This window comes from Bombus huntii, chromosome 7 (genome assembly GCF_024542735.1).
Source record: "Bombus huntii isolate Logan2020A chromosome 7, iyBomHunt1.1, whole genome shotgun sequence".
NCBI lineage: Eukaryota > Metazoa > Arthropoda > Insecta > Hymenoptera > Apidae > Bombus > Bombus huntii.
Window position 1 is genome coordinate 8,741,037 of NC_066244.1, and position 15,171 is coordinate 8,756,207.

The window sequence follows — 15,171 nt, forward strand, 5'->3', positions numbered from 1 at the left end:
TCCAGTACTGTTCTAAAACTTATACCTGACGTTCAAGGGTTCAAAGGTACAAAGTTCCATATCTTTTTAAAACTGAAGAATTATAATGAGGTAGAGTAACTGTACAATTGCTCGATTTTCATTTATGGATTTATTATAACAATCTCGTTCCGCTAGTACAAAAAACCGGACGTTCCCGCAATCATTTACAAGATATAACATTTTATACAAACATTTGTGTTCTAGAATGTTTACGCGATTTTTTTCTTATTTTGTACTTAACTCTCCTATCACTTTGTTCCAATACCTTTGTTCAGTGGTTCATATCACAATTGTCTCATATTCTTAAGATGGGAGTACAAACTGCTCACAATACTCAAGAAATATTCGCAATATCAATCGTGAGTGTACCATTTTCTTCACGGTACACAATTACACCTCACACATACCACGTATTTTCATTTTTTAAATTGCGAGAAAAATCTTCAACAAGTAAGATCGAACTAACCTTACGTAACAATGATAAAACGAAACCCAATTAATAACAAATAACAAATAACGTCACGAATATTTTGAACAATGTAAGAAAAATAAAGTATTTAAACATAAGTATTCAGGAAGATATGTAGTTCCCATAAACGCTGTAAAATGTAAATTCTAAGCGAAGTACACAAACATTCGATGACGCGTGATAAAACGGCGTTACATTCCTTTTATGAGTAACGTGCCTTCTAAATGTTTTTCTGATAAAAATATACAATGCATAAATCTAACTTCTTCCTCCGAATATCACTCTGTGATACAAAGTGAGTAACAACAGAATGCTTTCTATTACAACAGTACAATAATTTGTATATACTATCGCTTCAAAGGTATAACAAAAATATATATAAGACCTTTGAACGTGGAAGATCAGAAACGTGAATGGTGACAATATTAACATAGGGAATGTGACTGTACATGATTGTTAAAATTATTCTATACTCTGAACAATTTGTTTAACTAGAGATCCGATGCAAATTACTTACGCCACTAACAAAAAACTTATACGCCAGCGAACTTGAAACTTTTAGCTAGTACTAATCTAATCTTTTCTGAAGTCTTTGTGCGATTGCAGCAATCAATGCAGCACCCTTTCCGCTTCCGTCCTCGGCATGGATCATCTCGAACTATATATACACGATTAATCAATTAATTTCGTGGACCAAAATAAAACAATAAAAAATATTATATGAAAGCATACTTTATGTTCAGGAGCTAACAGTGGAATGTATCGTTTTATCCATGTCTCTAGTCTAGGATGATGTTTGTAAAGAGATCCATCTACAGCAATTGTGACGCTCTTCTTATCGATTCGTTTTAACAAGACTGCTAGACCTAAAGAAATAAATTTGGTTAACAAAGTAATATTATTTAGTACTACTAGTTCTATTACATACTTCAACTTACATATCGAAACGAGAAGAGCTGCACGATTAGATACCACTTCGCAAACGTATTGTACTATTTTCACGTCCTCTTCGTCCGGATCGATACCAAACTTCATTAAAATGTTCCTCGTACTGCAATCATCGCCGTCCACAGAATCTCTACATTTTAATATTTACGTATAGTATTGGAAATTTATAGAATAAAGATATGCTATAATGTTTTTTAATTGAAAACAACATACTGTTCGATATCAGATACTAAATCGCTTGTGAGATTGCCTGGGACTAAAAGGGATCCGGGCGTGTGATCCCCTATAAATAGAAGACCTTCTTTGGTCAACTTTGCGAGCACTACCCGCACAATCTCGCCTAAGTATTTTCCACTAATATACTTCTCGAATCTGATAATTTAAAAAATCGTAGTGTAGTAAATTTACCAGAAGTAGAGCTTTTATGTTCCACATTTTTCAAGGGAATTGATACTCACGTAAATGAATTTACAATAAGCGAATTCGCATCATTTTCACGATCGTAATCTGTTTTAATGAAGTCCAGCACACCATTATCTCCAAATGCACCCCATTCAATGTCGATAATAACCTGCAATAACCATGAGCAACTTAATATTCAAGGACAAATGTTTGCCCTATATCGAAACAAAATATTTAAAAAAAGTACTTCGCGTTCTCCGTGTCTCTCAGTTTCCCAATGTTCGACTCTGTCAGCTCGTTCAAGATAACAGGCATTGCTACCGGTGCCTAGTATAAGTCCAATTGCAGTATTATGATCCAACGTTGATCCTTGCACCAATGTTCCTGTAGTGTCGTTCAGAATCGCCACGACTTTCACTTTAGTGTCTCCTCGACGATCCAAAGCTTCGTGAAGCAATTTCACGGCATCTTCGTTAACAACGTCGGGACAATTGAAGGTTTTAGTCCAAGTCACCAGTACTCCAATATCCAACGAATGTTGAATTATCGGGAAGGAGAACGTAAATCCTGAAATGTATACTCAAATGTATACTCGATGCATATATTCATGTTGTATATTAATCATCCCGTTTGGAGAATTATTGATCACGTATGAGATCAGGATAATCTAATCGACAACAAGTATCATCCACTTAGATTCGTAAAATCAATGTAAGACACAATACTTAAGAGCTGATAGCAAGAAGTGCTTGAAAACATTCAAGATTGACACTCTCAGATAGAATTTTTGCTCGAACTCGAAACAATTGCAATTATCCTGGAATTACAAAAAGTTATTTCTGAGAAACTACGGACCACAGACAGAGCAATTAAAAACCTCACACGTGATTCTCCCGATGTCTCAAACGTGATGTATATTGATTCCAATTTACCAAGAGGAAGCTCTACATCCTGAAGACCCTGTGAAATGACGAAATCACTGACGCATTCTGCTAGGTAATCAAACAGACGAATCCCCGAGCCTACTCTCAAATCAGAGCTAATGTGATATTTCTTCACTTCTTCGCGTATAGGTGTACCATGAAGCAATTCTAAAAGAAGCACTCGGAAATTCGTGCCTCCAAGATCCAGCGCCAAATACAAGCCCTCCTCTGAAAATATTTTGCATTGATCTTTCAACATTGTGATTAACTAGACAAAACTAACAAAGTTAGAAGCTACAATTGTTCCGCTCGTATTATTAGATTACAACATATATACACCAGATATCGTAATAACTATTGTATAATCGCATAAAATTCCTGCCGATCACATAGCGGAAAATAATACTTATCAAATTGGGGAAAAATCTTATCAAAGATTTGAATTATAGGAACCTGTGCCATCGAGTAGTTCCGGGACATAGGTATTCTCCATCTGCAGTGACGACGGCTGCTGATGAATTCCTTTATTCATTTCCGACACAAAAACATCCTGGATCTTCCTTACAGTGGCAGCCGAAAACCGTAGCTGTGCCAGTCGTGTTTCGATCTATAAATAAAATCCTTTAAGCCATCGTTATATGATCCGTGTGATAGTAATTGAAATTGTTTGATCGGGACAATATCGTCGGGAAATTTTCCGCGAGTTATAAATCTTAATAATCCTTTGATAAAGATTATGAGGAATTTTCGTATTTACCTTGCTCTCTGTTACGTGATCTATAATGGGATTCTAATAGACACGCCAGAGGTAGAATTTACGTTCATACTAATCAGATGGCAAATCGCGATGATAAAGTGGTTAAATTTTGCGACAATAGAGCATTTGCTACTTGACGGAAGTTCTAATCGAACAATAGGATACTTAACACATGCGATAAAATAGTCTTTACGTTCGAGTTTATGTAAGAAATGTAGTGCTATCGCAACAAATGAACGCTATTTGTACATTGTATATCTCCGTTGGGTATTTTCGCCTGTACATTGTACACGGATCAAATCTACAAATTTTTAATACCTCATCTCGATTATTTTCTATTTCGGAGTTCAACATACGTATGCAAGTAGAATATCGAAAGCAAACTTCTCATAACCAGGATAATACTAATATTTCACTTCCTCAAAGGCAAACCGGTTGCATTCACGCAAACATCACTACCAAGTACCAAGAACGTAGAAATTCTGAAAATCGATAATAAACCGACGAGTGAAAGACAAGAAAATGTCTTGATCAATTGTCAATGCCGTCTTGTTGTGGAAATTACGAGCTCGTCGCTAGGAAAGAAAATATATCCGCGTACTGTTCTATATTCGTACGTAAACAATCTCCGGTAATGCACGAGACAAAAGGTATTAAGCGACATGACAGTTTAAGTGGAAAGAAATTTATTGCTTGTTTCATGGATTGAATTGTCAACGCGATATACAGTGATAGCGGTAGATGAAATTATTACCATGTCTTGTTCTCGTGACGCTTATCCGCTTTATATCGATTCGAAAAAGATCAAGGAAGAAACTCAAGTCATGGAGAAATAAGAATAAACAGAAATTAACCATGACATTGCTGGGTCTACTTTAATCAAATACAAAAAGAGCGTGTGGGTAACTTGTTTCCAGTTGCGTAACATTCTCTATGAAAACACTTATCGTACGAGCCCACACGAACGTTTGCATTGTCGATTGTTACGAAATTCTATTCAATTAAAGGAAACATGAAAGCTTTGTTATTTTTTGATTTCCAACCGATTGTTACAGCGGATCAATAGAACTATTAATTATTCTCGTTCTATCCGTTTTATCATAGCATGAAGCAACGTATCTTCGTCGATAACTTATTTGAAAATCTTGAACTCTTTGTAGTAAAAATTCCCTATGATAACCCTATGCCCCGACTCATGATAAGTAAATGACTTACGACTGTTTTGAGGCTAAACGAATGATAACTGGTCGAATTCAGTTTAAACCATCTTAATTGTAGTATCTTATAGAAAAATATTAATCACGTCGTATATCGGTAATTGCACATTTTGCGCTGAATTCCTTGATTACCGAGCTACAAGATATTTGCTTCGCAGAAGAAAAATTCCCTTGAATTCTCGTTAAGACACAGCACGCATATTGTCACGAATTAAACGGTTTCTATATAAACGACAAACGGTTACGTAAGTAATCATACACGTTCAAGAAAAGTGCATATACCAGACGGAATAAATTGCTCTTAGTGGCCATTGCTACAGAGATCGACGGGAACAAAAGTGAAAGTATGTGTGCAGGATCGATCGGTGCCAGTAAACTCTTAACGAGAATGTCGTAAGGTTAAGGACTCGGTGTTCGCCATTTCTTACATCGGAAATGATTCAATCTAGTTGACATTGATCGGTCAGATATCGATCAATTATGCAAGAAGCGTATAGACTAGCTGGGAAAAAAACATATAAATACATAGATACAACGTCGGAGCACGGATGTTTTTTAGCGATCCGATGACGTATCGCTCGACAAATTCTTGAAATAGCAGGGCGCGATCAAATAACATTCGTAAGCAGTAAGTATGATGGATGTTTGAATCCATGATTTTCATAACTTCGTCTTGTTTCTTTCAATGACATCCTTATCGAGCGTTCGCACCCGCTCGATTACGACAGAACTACGAGTTTCCTCTGATTCGTGTAAGTCCAAAAGATAAAAGTTCAAGACAGACAAAAAATCTTCTAAATAACAACGTGGAGCGTAAAATGCAAACGCATTATATCTACTCACTTTATGTCTCTTTACATCGTCCGAAAGTACCAACGGCGCTACTTGTATCGCCTCGTTAAGAGCATGTTCCGTAGGGACGACCATGTTTGCAAGCTTTTATTTATCTGGAAAATAAGAAATTCATCAGCCAATATAGAATATTTACGGAACTTGACTAGTGAAACACGAAAAGAACGAACAACGCATAATAAGAGTTCTGGTACAATCTTTGGTCTAATGTACAACAAACTTTAGGAGATCAGTGACAATAGAGCGATTAGAAAAAAAATAAAAGTAAAAAGCACATATCCCGCGCTCACCTGACTGTCACAAACGTTATCTTTAGATAGAAGCTTCTTGAATGAGAGAGGCGATGCTACAACGTGAATGAATTTTCCGTGACGGCTGACAAGGTAGGTGTGCGCGACGAAACGAATTGTCGCGTGGTTCTTCACGAGCACGAGAGACTTTCTGATGTCGAGTTAAAGAGATCACTTCGTTTACTATTACGCTTATTTATTTTCCCTACTTCCACTCTTTTCCTTGACTTTCGGCTAGATGATAACACGAGAGAGTTGCTGTTAAACGAAAAGTTGAAAGTCCATGATGTTTTATAACATTTGATAACACCGTAATCGAGTCACGTGAATTATAACATCGCGTTCTCAAGAAACAGCAATCAGACGTTACGTTTAGCATTTCCTTTGCACTAATCCGCTATTAACTATGACGCAAAATAACGATTAATTCTACACCGTTCGATTACATTGCTTAAATTAATTAATACCGGATATAATGATAATTCTACAAGCCAAATAAATGAAGCACGGCATAAGTTTTTTGGATGTGAAAACGGCGATTCATCTATTTGGCAAGCCTGAAGAGAATTTAACAAACAATCATATATGGTGCACCTGCAACTACATCGACCACAATGAGAAGGAAAAGACCATTTTATCTAAAACTTATAGGAAGACATAATTGCTTGACCGATATCATTACCAGACAGGCACTCTTTGCTCTACAGGTCATCAATCGTCGTAACATTATCTCGTCACTAATTGATAAAAAGAAAATATACGGTTGCTTAATGTAACTCGTACGAACATTCCTTCTGACAATTTCGCGATAGCCATGATACATTGGTTAAAATATATTGCTCATACAGACAGTCTTATCGACCAAATAGAAAACCTTAATGATAATGAGGAGTCAATCATGTGAACTCGTAAATATATTGCAACAGTGGCAAACAAGTGATAATACTGATCACAAAATTTAAAGGAGATCCATCAAGGAAAAGAAATTCACCGTTCACTAATCACATCCTGTCGAGGTTGCGACATTCTTCAAATTCGATGCGAAAGAAGTACAACGTACAGAATCACTCGTCGCAATTTACGGACGCGATTCTTTATCCGAACTTCTTGTGTGTTAGATGTCTCTGTAGATGCATGTCGTCGGTACACAATAAACACACGCGTATGCGAGAATCAGAATACACGCGTCGCGCTTGCGCGAACTTACATATTACAAGTGCATGCAGTCTTATGCATAAACTGACCATTTGAATCGATCGAGTAGTTCAGCAAACTTAAAAACTTAATTGAATTTTAAAATATTATCTGCTCCGTTATCGGGTTGTTTAAATACTGAAATGAAATGGAGAATATTCATCTCTCGAGAAATAAAGCGTTCGGTGCATTAAAAAAGAAGATAAATTCCAGTTTTGACGTCGATATTAAGGGCATAAAAGTTGAAGAACCTGTTCGGTGAGCAAGATTGTTCGAGCTACATGTCGTGTTCCTCCCATGTCAATGACATACATATTTCTTTTATTATCTCTTTACCCGTTTCTTAGTTACTTCCCCTCCACGACTTCTCCCTGATATTTCCTTTGTTAATGTTAATTAATTTGCAATTATTTATGGGCAGATAAGAAGAAATTGAACGCAAAAGAATGAAATGAAAGAAAAGACGCTGACTAACTTCCGAATCAACAGTCCACAAGTAAAAAGAAAAGAGACGCAAGAAAAAACGTACTTATAAAGTACGAACGATAGAATTGCTATGTACTCGTCGTAAATTGTACCTAAACGTTAGAATCCGCGCTGTAACCGTATAGAAGCAAGCTCGATTACTGTGTTCTTAGCTTCGAACAGCAACGATCTCTGTCTGATGAGTCGGTTAATTTGATCGATGATCATTTAAGTTGGTCAATTCACGATAGATTTTTCACGGTCGATTACCAATGGGAGAAGAAATCGTGAAATGTCACCAGAACGTTCTTCGAGACAGCAAAGTCGCTTCTGAACGAAGCTCCATTAAAATCAATTGGAAGGTGCAAAGCATCAACCAGGATAATTTAGCCACTTGACTTGAAGTGATGATTCTAATCCATAGTGCAATACGCACACTCGTCACAGGGACCATGTCAATCGTCACAGCACCTTCTTCTGCGAATGATAGTCCCATTGAGAAATACGAACTCCGTCAAGCAGTTCTTCACCTATCGCGATTAAAGATCTCCACTGTACCTTTTTTTTTCGTTTATCGTTAATTTATCGTTAATTTATCGTTACCACGTTCGATTTATCAGATTAACGAATATGACGTAAATAGAATGACACGAGAGTTCGACGTACGAACAGCGTGCAAAACGTACGTTGAGCGCAGTGTTTATTCAATCAACTTGTTGTAAAATTGAACTCATGAGCAGCTTTTGACGAAACGCACTTTACATTCACGATAACAGACTGCCCTTTCGTTAAGAGCATGCCCAGTTATTATGTATGATCTTTACCGCTTGAATTATAGAGCTTCCGTGAATTACGGGACCATTATCACCAAGGTCTCGAATAAATCTTAATCGAATAGAATTCCCTTGATAATGCAGCGGCTCGTTTTACGTTTCGAAATATTGGATTTCTTGTTCTCTTTCTTTTTCCAAAAACTTAAGCAAAGTATCGGGCGACGAATCTAAACCTCGAAATTGTTTGTCTGCTACTAAAGAAGAAAAAGTCGTTATCTATTGTAGCGATACCGTATCGTAGTAATACACAAGTAATAGATGAAATAATTAATGTATTAAAATTTTCCAATTAGACGACAAATTCGTGATAATATCTTATGGTTTACGCCATCGACGCGTTATTTTTAGATGCATTTTAGCTATTGGTGAAATCACTAAGTCCGAAACACGTTCATAAACACGTGTTGCTTAAATAGCTGTCAATATTTCGTGTTGATTGGTCGCGTTTATGCGCCAAGGAGAATGTGACAGTGACGACTATTTAGATATATATAATACATTCAGAATATCACGGCGAAGATAGAGTACATGACTTTAATTTCAAAGGGTATTAAAAATCATGCGATAAGCTCGTATGTCTCTCGACACATTGTATTTTACAAAATTAGTTTCATCGATAACGATCGGACCAGAAGATAAGATATTTATCAGAAATAGTCGATGTTTGACAAACGGTAATACCCGCAACATAATACATGAATCGTCAATGACAAAGTCTAATAAAGTGCAAAAAAAATGCAGCGTGAATATGTACGAGATGTGACGATGATAACGTTTGAATTCATTTGAAACATTTGAACAGTTCGACGAGCGTAAAGTTAAAACTGTACTCGAGTAAAATCATAGGAATACGTTAAAGTACGATGACAACACCTGCAGTGTAACATTTCAAGGACCCACGTGGTCTAGTCAACAAAGTAAACACTAGAAATAGATGCCTTCACATTGAATTTCTCATGCCGCGACAACGACATCAACGTTTGAAACCGGTTAGAGAAATAATAAGACTGCGTTAATCTAGGACTCGGAAGCAATACATGATATTACGATGACATTGACGCCGTTTGAACAAATCAAACATACTCCTGTTGTCAAGGATCAACGAGCCTGATGGTGTTGACTAGCGCGTGCGCTCCGTTCTAAGAAAACGAAATACAAACTCACCCTAATACTTTCTACGTATGACTGTCGACTCGCGCGATTGCTCCAGCTTCTTGATCCTTTTCTATCCTTCGCTGGCTCCAGTTACCGGTCAGTGACTGTAAGCTTCTCGAGACGTGACAGAGCTCACTCACACGTACAAGCACGTGGGTGGGATACCGTGAAATGTACTCCGCCTCAGAGTAGCAACTAGTCGAGCCTCCAGATCGTCGCTTTCCCCACTGCTCGAACTTTAAAACCATATCGGCGCGTATTGCGTGCGCGCGCCTTCGTGCCCATACACGCGCTTACGCGTTTCATACACGCGACCACTACATCTGTCCTACGCTTGTCTCTTTTCGTGCACAGACAGTCTTAACTCGTGACAGTCTCTCTGATGTATCGCGTGAATGCGGATACACACACGCGTTCTAGGATATCGCACGCATTGAGACCACGTGATATTGTACTCGCGATACAAAACCATGTAACACGCGCATAAACGTAAAGATTTCTCCAGCGTCGCGCAACTGATACCTCTCGCCTTTTCCCCACAAACTTTTCGGTAGATCCATCGATTCTCAATTCCTTCGATAGTCTCGTGATGAACTCGGTAAAAGATGAGAGGAATCGAGACTACGTAAAATATATATATATATAACTACTATACATAACAATAGGAATTTATTTAACGTAAATGTGATAAAGGTATAGAAGTTTAGAACAGCACGTTCCCAATGCCCTTACAGGTTCGCATTATGTCGGTTGAATGGAGTTTGAACATAGCTACAATGAAATAACATCCGTCTCCTAAGCTACATAGGCTGAATGGAGTTTGATTAAAGTGGTCAGTGTGTTTAAATTTAGATCGTTACAATTGCTCGACCCTCGTGGTTTCGTAATGTGCAGTACCATTCTATAGACAAGCAACTTGCACTTCGAAATGATAATTAATAAAACCACGATATTAAGACTCCAGTATATTCAGACTTGACTTTGAAAACCTGATGAGAACGTGCAAAGGAACGGTAATAACTCCATTTCTGAAGTTAAACTTTACGACATTGATGAAGTAGATAAACGCGCACGTGAGGTTTTTCATGTAAGCTTAATGGCTGATACCAAACGAGATTAACTCAAGTGAAAAAGATATATAAACTTATGTCTATTTTCATTTATTCGTTACCATAAAATTAAAACACGTGAGATACTTTGCTTTGTACTTTTAACTAGCATTACGTTTATAAAAATAATAAGATAAAATATAAAAATGATAAATATAACAAATTCATACTATTCCGGTAACAGATCATCCCCGAGTTCTTCATCACCAAAATCATCATCTCTTTTTCCGGCAGACGTCATAGGACGAACAGGTAACGGGCCAATGGGATCAACATAAGGAGTACCTACAGAAAATACTTTACATGCACTTGTAACACCTCTTTGTGTAGTATTTCCTTTTAAATTGTTTAAATGGTCGATAATAAACAATAGGATGCCGTACAAGTTTGGGATTCATTACTGTATACAAGGATCAAAAATAGGCTGTTCAAAATAGCTAGACTCATCTATCATCTATTCAATCCATTAGCGTAGTCCAACTATCATCGGTAAATCATCCTTATTAATGTTCATTTCAAATAATGCTACGTATTCCCGACATTTTGATAACTGTACTAAGCATTCGTATATCTACTATTTTGCAAATTATACCGATCATAAAATTTATTATTTTTTTGTAACGATTTCAACGTAAAAGAGTGCGTACCTGTTTGATCAGTGACATCGTTTGCCACGTCCGTAATATTTTCAGTTGCAGAAACTCGATTAGGTCGCGTGATACCAGCGCTACTTAAACCTTGATTTTCTCTTCTATTAAATGTGGGACTTGACCTGTGGTCTGATAATACGCTCATTCCAGAACCAGTTCGTGATGATGTCCCACTATTACTCCTTCTTGAGCCTATATATAGGTATTAAATATAGTAATAATACCATGTTTCATACAGTCAAAGATATACACTACCTGTACCTGGTCTTGCTGATCCTTGTCTATCCTTCAATTCTTTCGCTTTCTCGGCGCGTTTTAATTCTGTTGCATATAATTGTGCTTCTTTTAAGCCGAGATCACTACATAAACGAACCAAAAATTTCAAGCATTCAATATTCTCAGGAAACTTATTATGAATATCTTGATACTCCAAAACAGCTTTGTGAAATTGACCAATTCGTCTTAAACATGCAGCGACAAGTAATCGCCATCTTGGCTCATCAGGAGCAAGTTCTACTGCTTTCTTAAAATAAACTAGCGCTTTCTCGGCAAGTTGCATCGATACGAAATATGATCCAAGCCAATCGATTACCTCAAAATTGGCGGGAAAAAATCTATAAGACTGGACAGATATAAACTTTAATAATAAAATATAGTAGAATGAAATAAAATATGTGTACAGTAAAAAAGTTTACATCGCTATAAAATTGATAGGCTTGTTGTTTATCTCCACCAGTATCATACATTTCACCCACTTTTTGCAAAACTCCAGGATCACATGGTATTATACCAAGTAATTGATTGTACCTAATATAAATTCAAATATTAATTACTCAAATTAAAATCAATTTCAAGATGCATATAAAATCATAATACCATTCTGTTGCTTGGTCTGTATCGTTCATAAGTTGATATAATTGACCAATTTGATATATTGTTTGTGGATCATGTCTAACAATGTTACGAACTTTCCAAAAACATTCCAATGCTTCTTCGTACATATTTTGCTTTTTATATACTAACCCTATTAAATGAGATTTCATAAAATATTTGATATTTATACTTCCACGTTAGTAGTAATAATTACCTAAATTATAAAGAGCTTGCACGTGACTAGCATCCGTATCTAATGAGCATAAGAGAAGTTCTCTAGCAATATTTAATTCACCCTTTCTGATTGCACAAGCTGATAAATTAACATAAGCTGCTGCATTGTAACTGTCCGCATTTCGAGCAATTTCTCCGCATCTTTCCGCTTGTTCGTAATCTCCTTGCTGAAAGTGATATAAAAATTATTTTATCGATATTTTATTCATAATCAACGAAAACAAATATCATTTCTTACAAGAAAGTAAATAAATGAAAGCATTGTCGCAGCGGAACTATTAGCTTTACTTTCACGATTTTCAAACATTTTTAAGGTATCAATAGCCAATTGCGTTTCTCGATTATGTAAAAATACCATAGCTTTACTTATTTCCAAATCGGCAGCTAATGGTCCATAAGTTGAAGACTTTATAGTATCCACACACCTATAAAAAATTTAATTGTAATTAATACACAAAAAATTTAGCAGTGTTTAATTTAAGTAGTATTTTAATCTTACCAAGCAAAACCAGCTGTGAGTGTATCTTCAATTACAGGTGCAATGAGTTTTGCAGCACAAAGAATAGTTTTCTCTGCTTCCAATTTTAACTCTTTCTCTAACTTAGACAAATCATCATTTTTTAAAATTTCATTCAATATGTTAAAAGCAGCATCATCCTACAAAATAAAATGCAAAAATTTTAAAATAGAACTAGAACAAATATTTTATTGGGAACTAGCAATGTATTTACATTGTGCTTAGTGGGTACAATATTATCAATAAACTTAAAATTGCTACATAAAAACATTAGTGCATAAAATCATAATCATTTTTCAAAAATGTGTTTCCCAATATGATTTAAAGCACAAGACTAAATACTTATATAGCTATTGAGTGTGGGCAATGCTCAGAAAAACACTTTGCATAGTGATATTTATAAACGTGCCCAACTCACTGTACTTATATTATATCTGTCCTCCTGATCTATGTTAAGTTGAACCTCTAATAACTCTAAAAATGACCTTTTCATTTTATCCCTATGAGATAATGCAAAATGGCATAAAACAGCATGCAAGCCTGCTTTAAATTCAGCTCTTTCTTTCATGACCCATTCAAAACTATTAGCTGCTTCTTCCAAACGACCCATTTGTACAAATAACATTCCAATGTTATGCATTATTTTTATTCTGCGAATTATTTAGTAAGTTAATATAAAAATGGCAGACATAAAAATTTAATATTAATAGCCCAACAAGTTCTTATAATAACTCTCAATCATCTCATTACCTTAAATCTTTATGAGCTGCTGGAGCTTGATCAAATGCCATTCTGTACATTTTAATTGCTTGAGACAATTGTCCCATTTTGACATATATATTTCCCATATTCACTTTTAATCTGGCACTATTGCTGAACATCCTATTTCTTGTTATAGCTTGGTAAGTTGCTATAGCTTCAGTAAACATATTATTGTTAGTATATTGAGTTGCCAAATTAAAAATGACCTGAAAAATGATAAAACATTAACAGTCTTCAATATTTTTGGTAAAACATATTTCAAAGACAAAATTTAATTCTTACAGCAAATGTTAAATCTACATTATGATTGTCACTAAGCCCAGCTTGTTCTTGTAGTCTAATAAGAGCTCTTTCCCTCGAAGAAGCTTCTTTGGCTCTCTCTAAAGCAACTCTTGTATTGTTTTCATATGATGCTTGTACTGAACTTTCTATTAGTTCCATAATTTTTCTTTCAGCCACTTTTATTTTTTCTTCAGGCCTTTATAAAGTATTAAAATACTGCTCTTCAAAAACTTAATACAATTTAATTTTATTTTATTATCAATCACTATGATCTTACGTGTCTTCCTTTCCACTTTCTAAAGGTGGTGCAGGCCCTCTGGTAGAACTATTCATATTCAATGGATCAAATGGTTGACGATTACTACTAGTATAACCAGCTCCTCTGACTGCAGTCATTGGCCTTAGTCCACTAGTATTAGGACGCACTGGTATACCAGTACCACTTCTGTGAAACTACAAATATTAAATTGCATATTAAAACAATATTATGAAATACAATACAAGATAATATATTCATTTACCCCAGTTGAAGTACCCAAACGCATAGCACTTCCTGGTACTTTTGGTGTAAACTGCATAATTAAAAAGTCAAAATATTTTATTATTCAGTCCAACTATTCTGTTTTATTGTACATGTATTCATTATCACTTACAATTGGTCTTTTTGCATAACTTGTATGCAGTGTCTCTTGAATTAATTCATCTTGTTCAATATCTTTGATACTATATATTGATGGATAATCATTATATCCATCATAAATATCATCATCAATTTGTACATTAGACATTGTGAATATTTTTGTAAATTATATTTTTTAATCGTATTTTACTCTTCTACAAAGCAAATTTATGAAAGTGTATTTTAGGCAAAATAGTTGAATAGATTTATTAATTCTCACAATACAATTAATATTTTGATCATTTTTATCATTTTTTCTTTATAAAAAGTACTTTGAAAAAGGAACAATAAGTGTCATAAGAGACGCTATAATTGATTCATGCCTGATTCATGCGCTGCAGTACAAACAAACCTTATCTAGTTACATCTATGTTGGAAATGTCAATAGATTTAGGTTGCTCTTATATTATTATAGATTATAGTTTTATTGTAATTAATTGAGTAAACATGACTTTTAATAACAATGATCATTGATAGATATCAGGTTGTACGGTTTTTCTTGTAAATAAAAATAGACTGCACTGTAATTACATTCAATT

At 35.4% G+C, this 15,171-nt stretch overlaps 2 protein-coding genes and 1 long non-coding RNA gene across 8 annotated transcripts; 1 reads left to right on the forward strand and 2 right to left on the reverse strand.

Annotated features, from left to right (window-relative positions):
- Positions 1-111: 111 nt before the first annotated feature.
- LOC126867611 (hexokinase-2-like) lies at positions 112-9,701 on the reverse strand. Of its 5 annotated transcripts, none has more exons than XM_050622298.1 (10): positions 9,536-9,701; positions 5,581-5,684; positions 3,217-3,370; positions 2,773-2,991; positions 2,088-2,407; positions 1,897-2,009; positions 1,652-1,810; positions 1,429-1,568; positions 1,223-1,356; positions 112-1,148 (listed from the first exon to the last, which is right to left on the reverse strand). In XM_050622298.1, the coding sequence occupies exons 2-10, from the start codon at positions 5,662-5,664 to the stop codon at positions 1,059-1,061; spliced, it is 1,413 nt and encodes a 470-aa protein (XP_050478255.1). In that variant the 5' UTR covers positions 5,665-5,684; positions 9,536-9,701; the 3' UTR covers positions 112-1,058. The 5 variants fall into 5 exon arrangements, with proteins under 5 accessions (XP_050478255.1, XP_050478257.1, XP_050478256.1 ...); XM_050622300.1 differs by lacking the exon at positions 9,536-9,701 and adding an exon at positions 6,871-7,358; XM_050622299.1 differs by lacking the exon at positions 9,536-9,701 and adding an exon at positions 5,880-6,823.
- Positions 9,536-15,128, reverse strand: LOC126867605 (intraflagellar transport protein 88 homolog). Of its 2 annotated transcripts, XM_050622288.1 has the most exons (16): positions 14,985-15,128; positions 14,607-14,787; positions 14,475-14,525; positions 14,231-14,406; positions 13,954-14,149; positions 13,660-13,877; positions 13,328-13,559; positions 12,892-13,049; positions 12,631-12,817; positions 12,373-12,559; positions 12,162-12,309; positions 11,981-12,092; positions 11,547-11,907; positions 11,283-11,477; positions 10,806-10,920; positions 9,536-10,147 (listed from the first exon to the last, which is right to left on the reverse strand). In XM_050622288.1, the coding sequence occupies exons 2-16, from the start codon at positions 14,739-14,741 to the stop codon at positions 10,093-10,095; spliced, it is 2,526 nt and encodes an 841-aa protein (XP_050478245.1). In that variant the 5' UTR covers positions 14,742-14,787; positions 14,985-15,128; the 3' UTR covers positions 9,536-10,092. The 2 variants fall into 2 exon arrangements, with proteins under 2 accessions (XP_050478245.1, XP_050478246.1); XM_050622289.1 differs by lacking the exon at positions 14,985-15,128 and having other exon boundaries at positions 9,536-10,920; positions 14,607-14,946.
- Positions 10,918-14,461, forward strand: LOC126867625 (uncharacterized). Its single transcript, XR_007690360.1, has 3 exons — positions 10,918-11,124; positions 11,328-11,487; positions 14,256-14,461. It is a non-coding gene; the product is annotated as an uncharacterized LOC126867625 (long non-coding RNA).
- Positions 15,129-15,171: the final 43 nt, after the last annotated feature.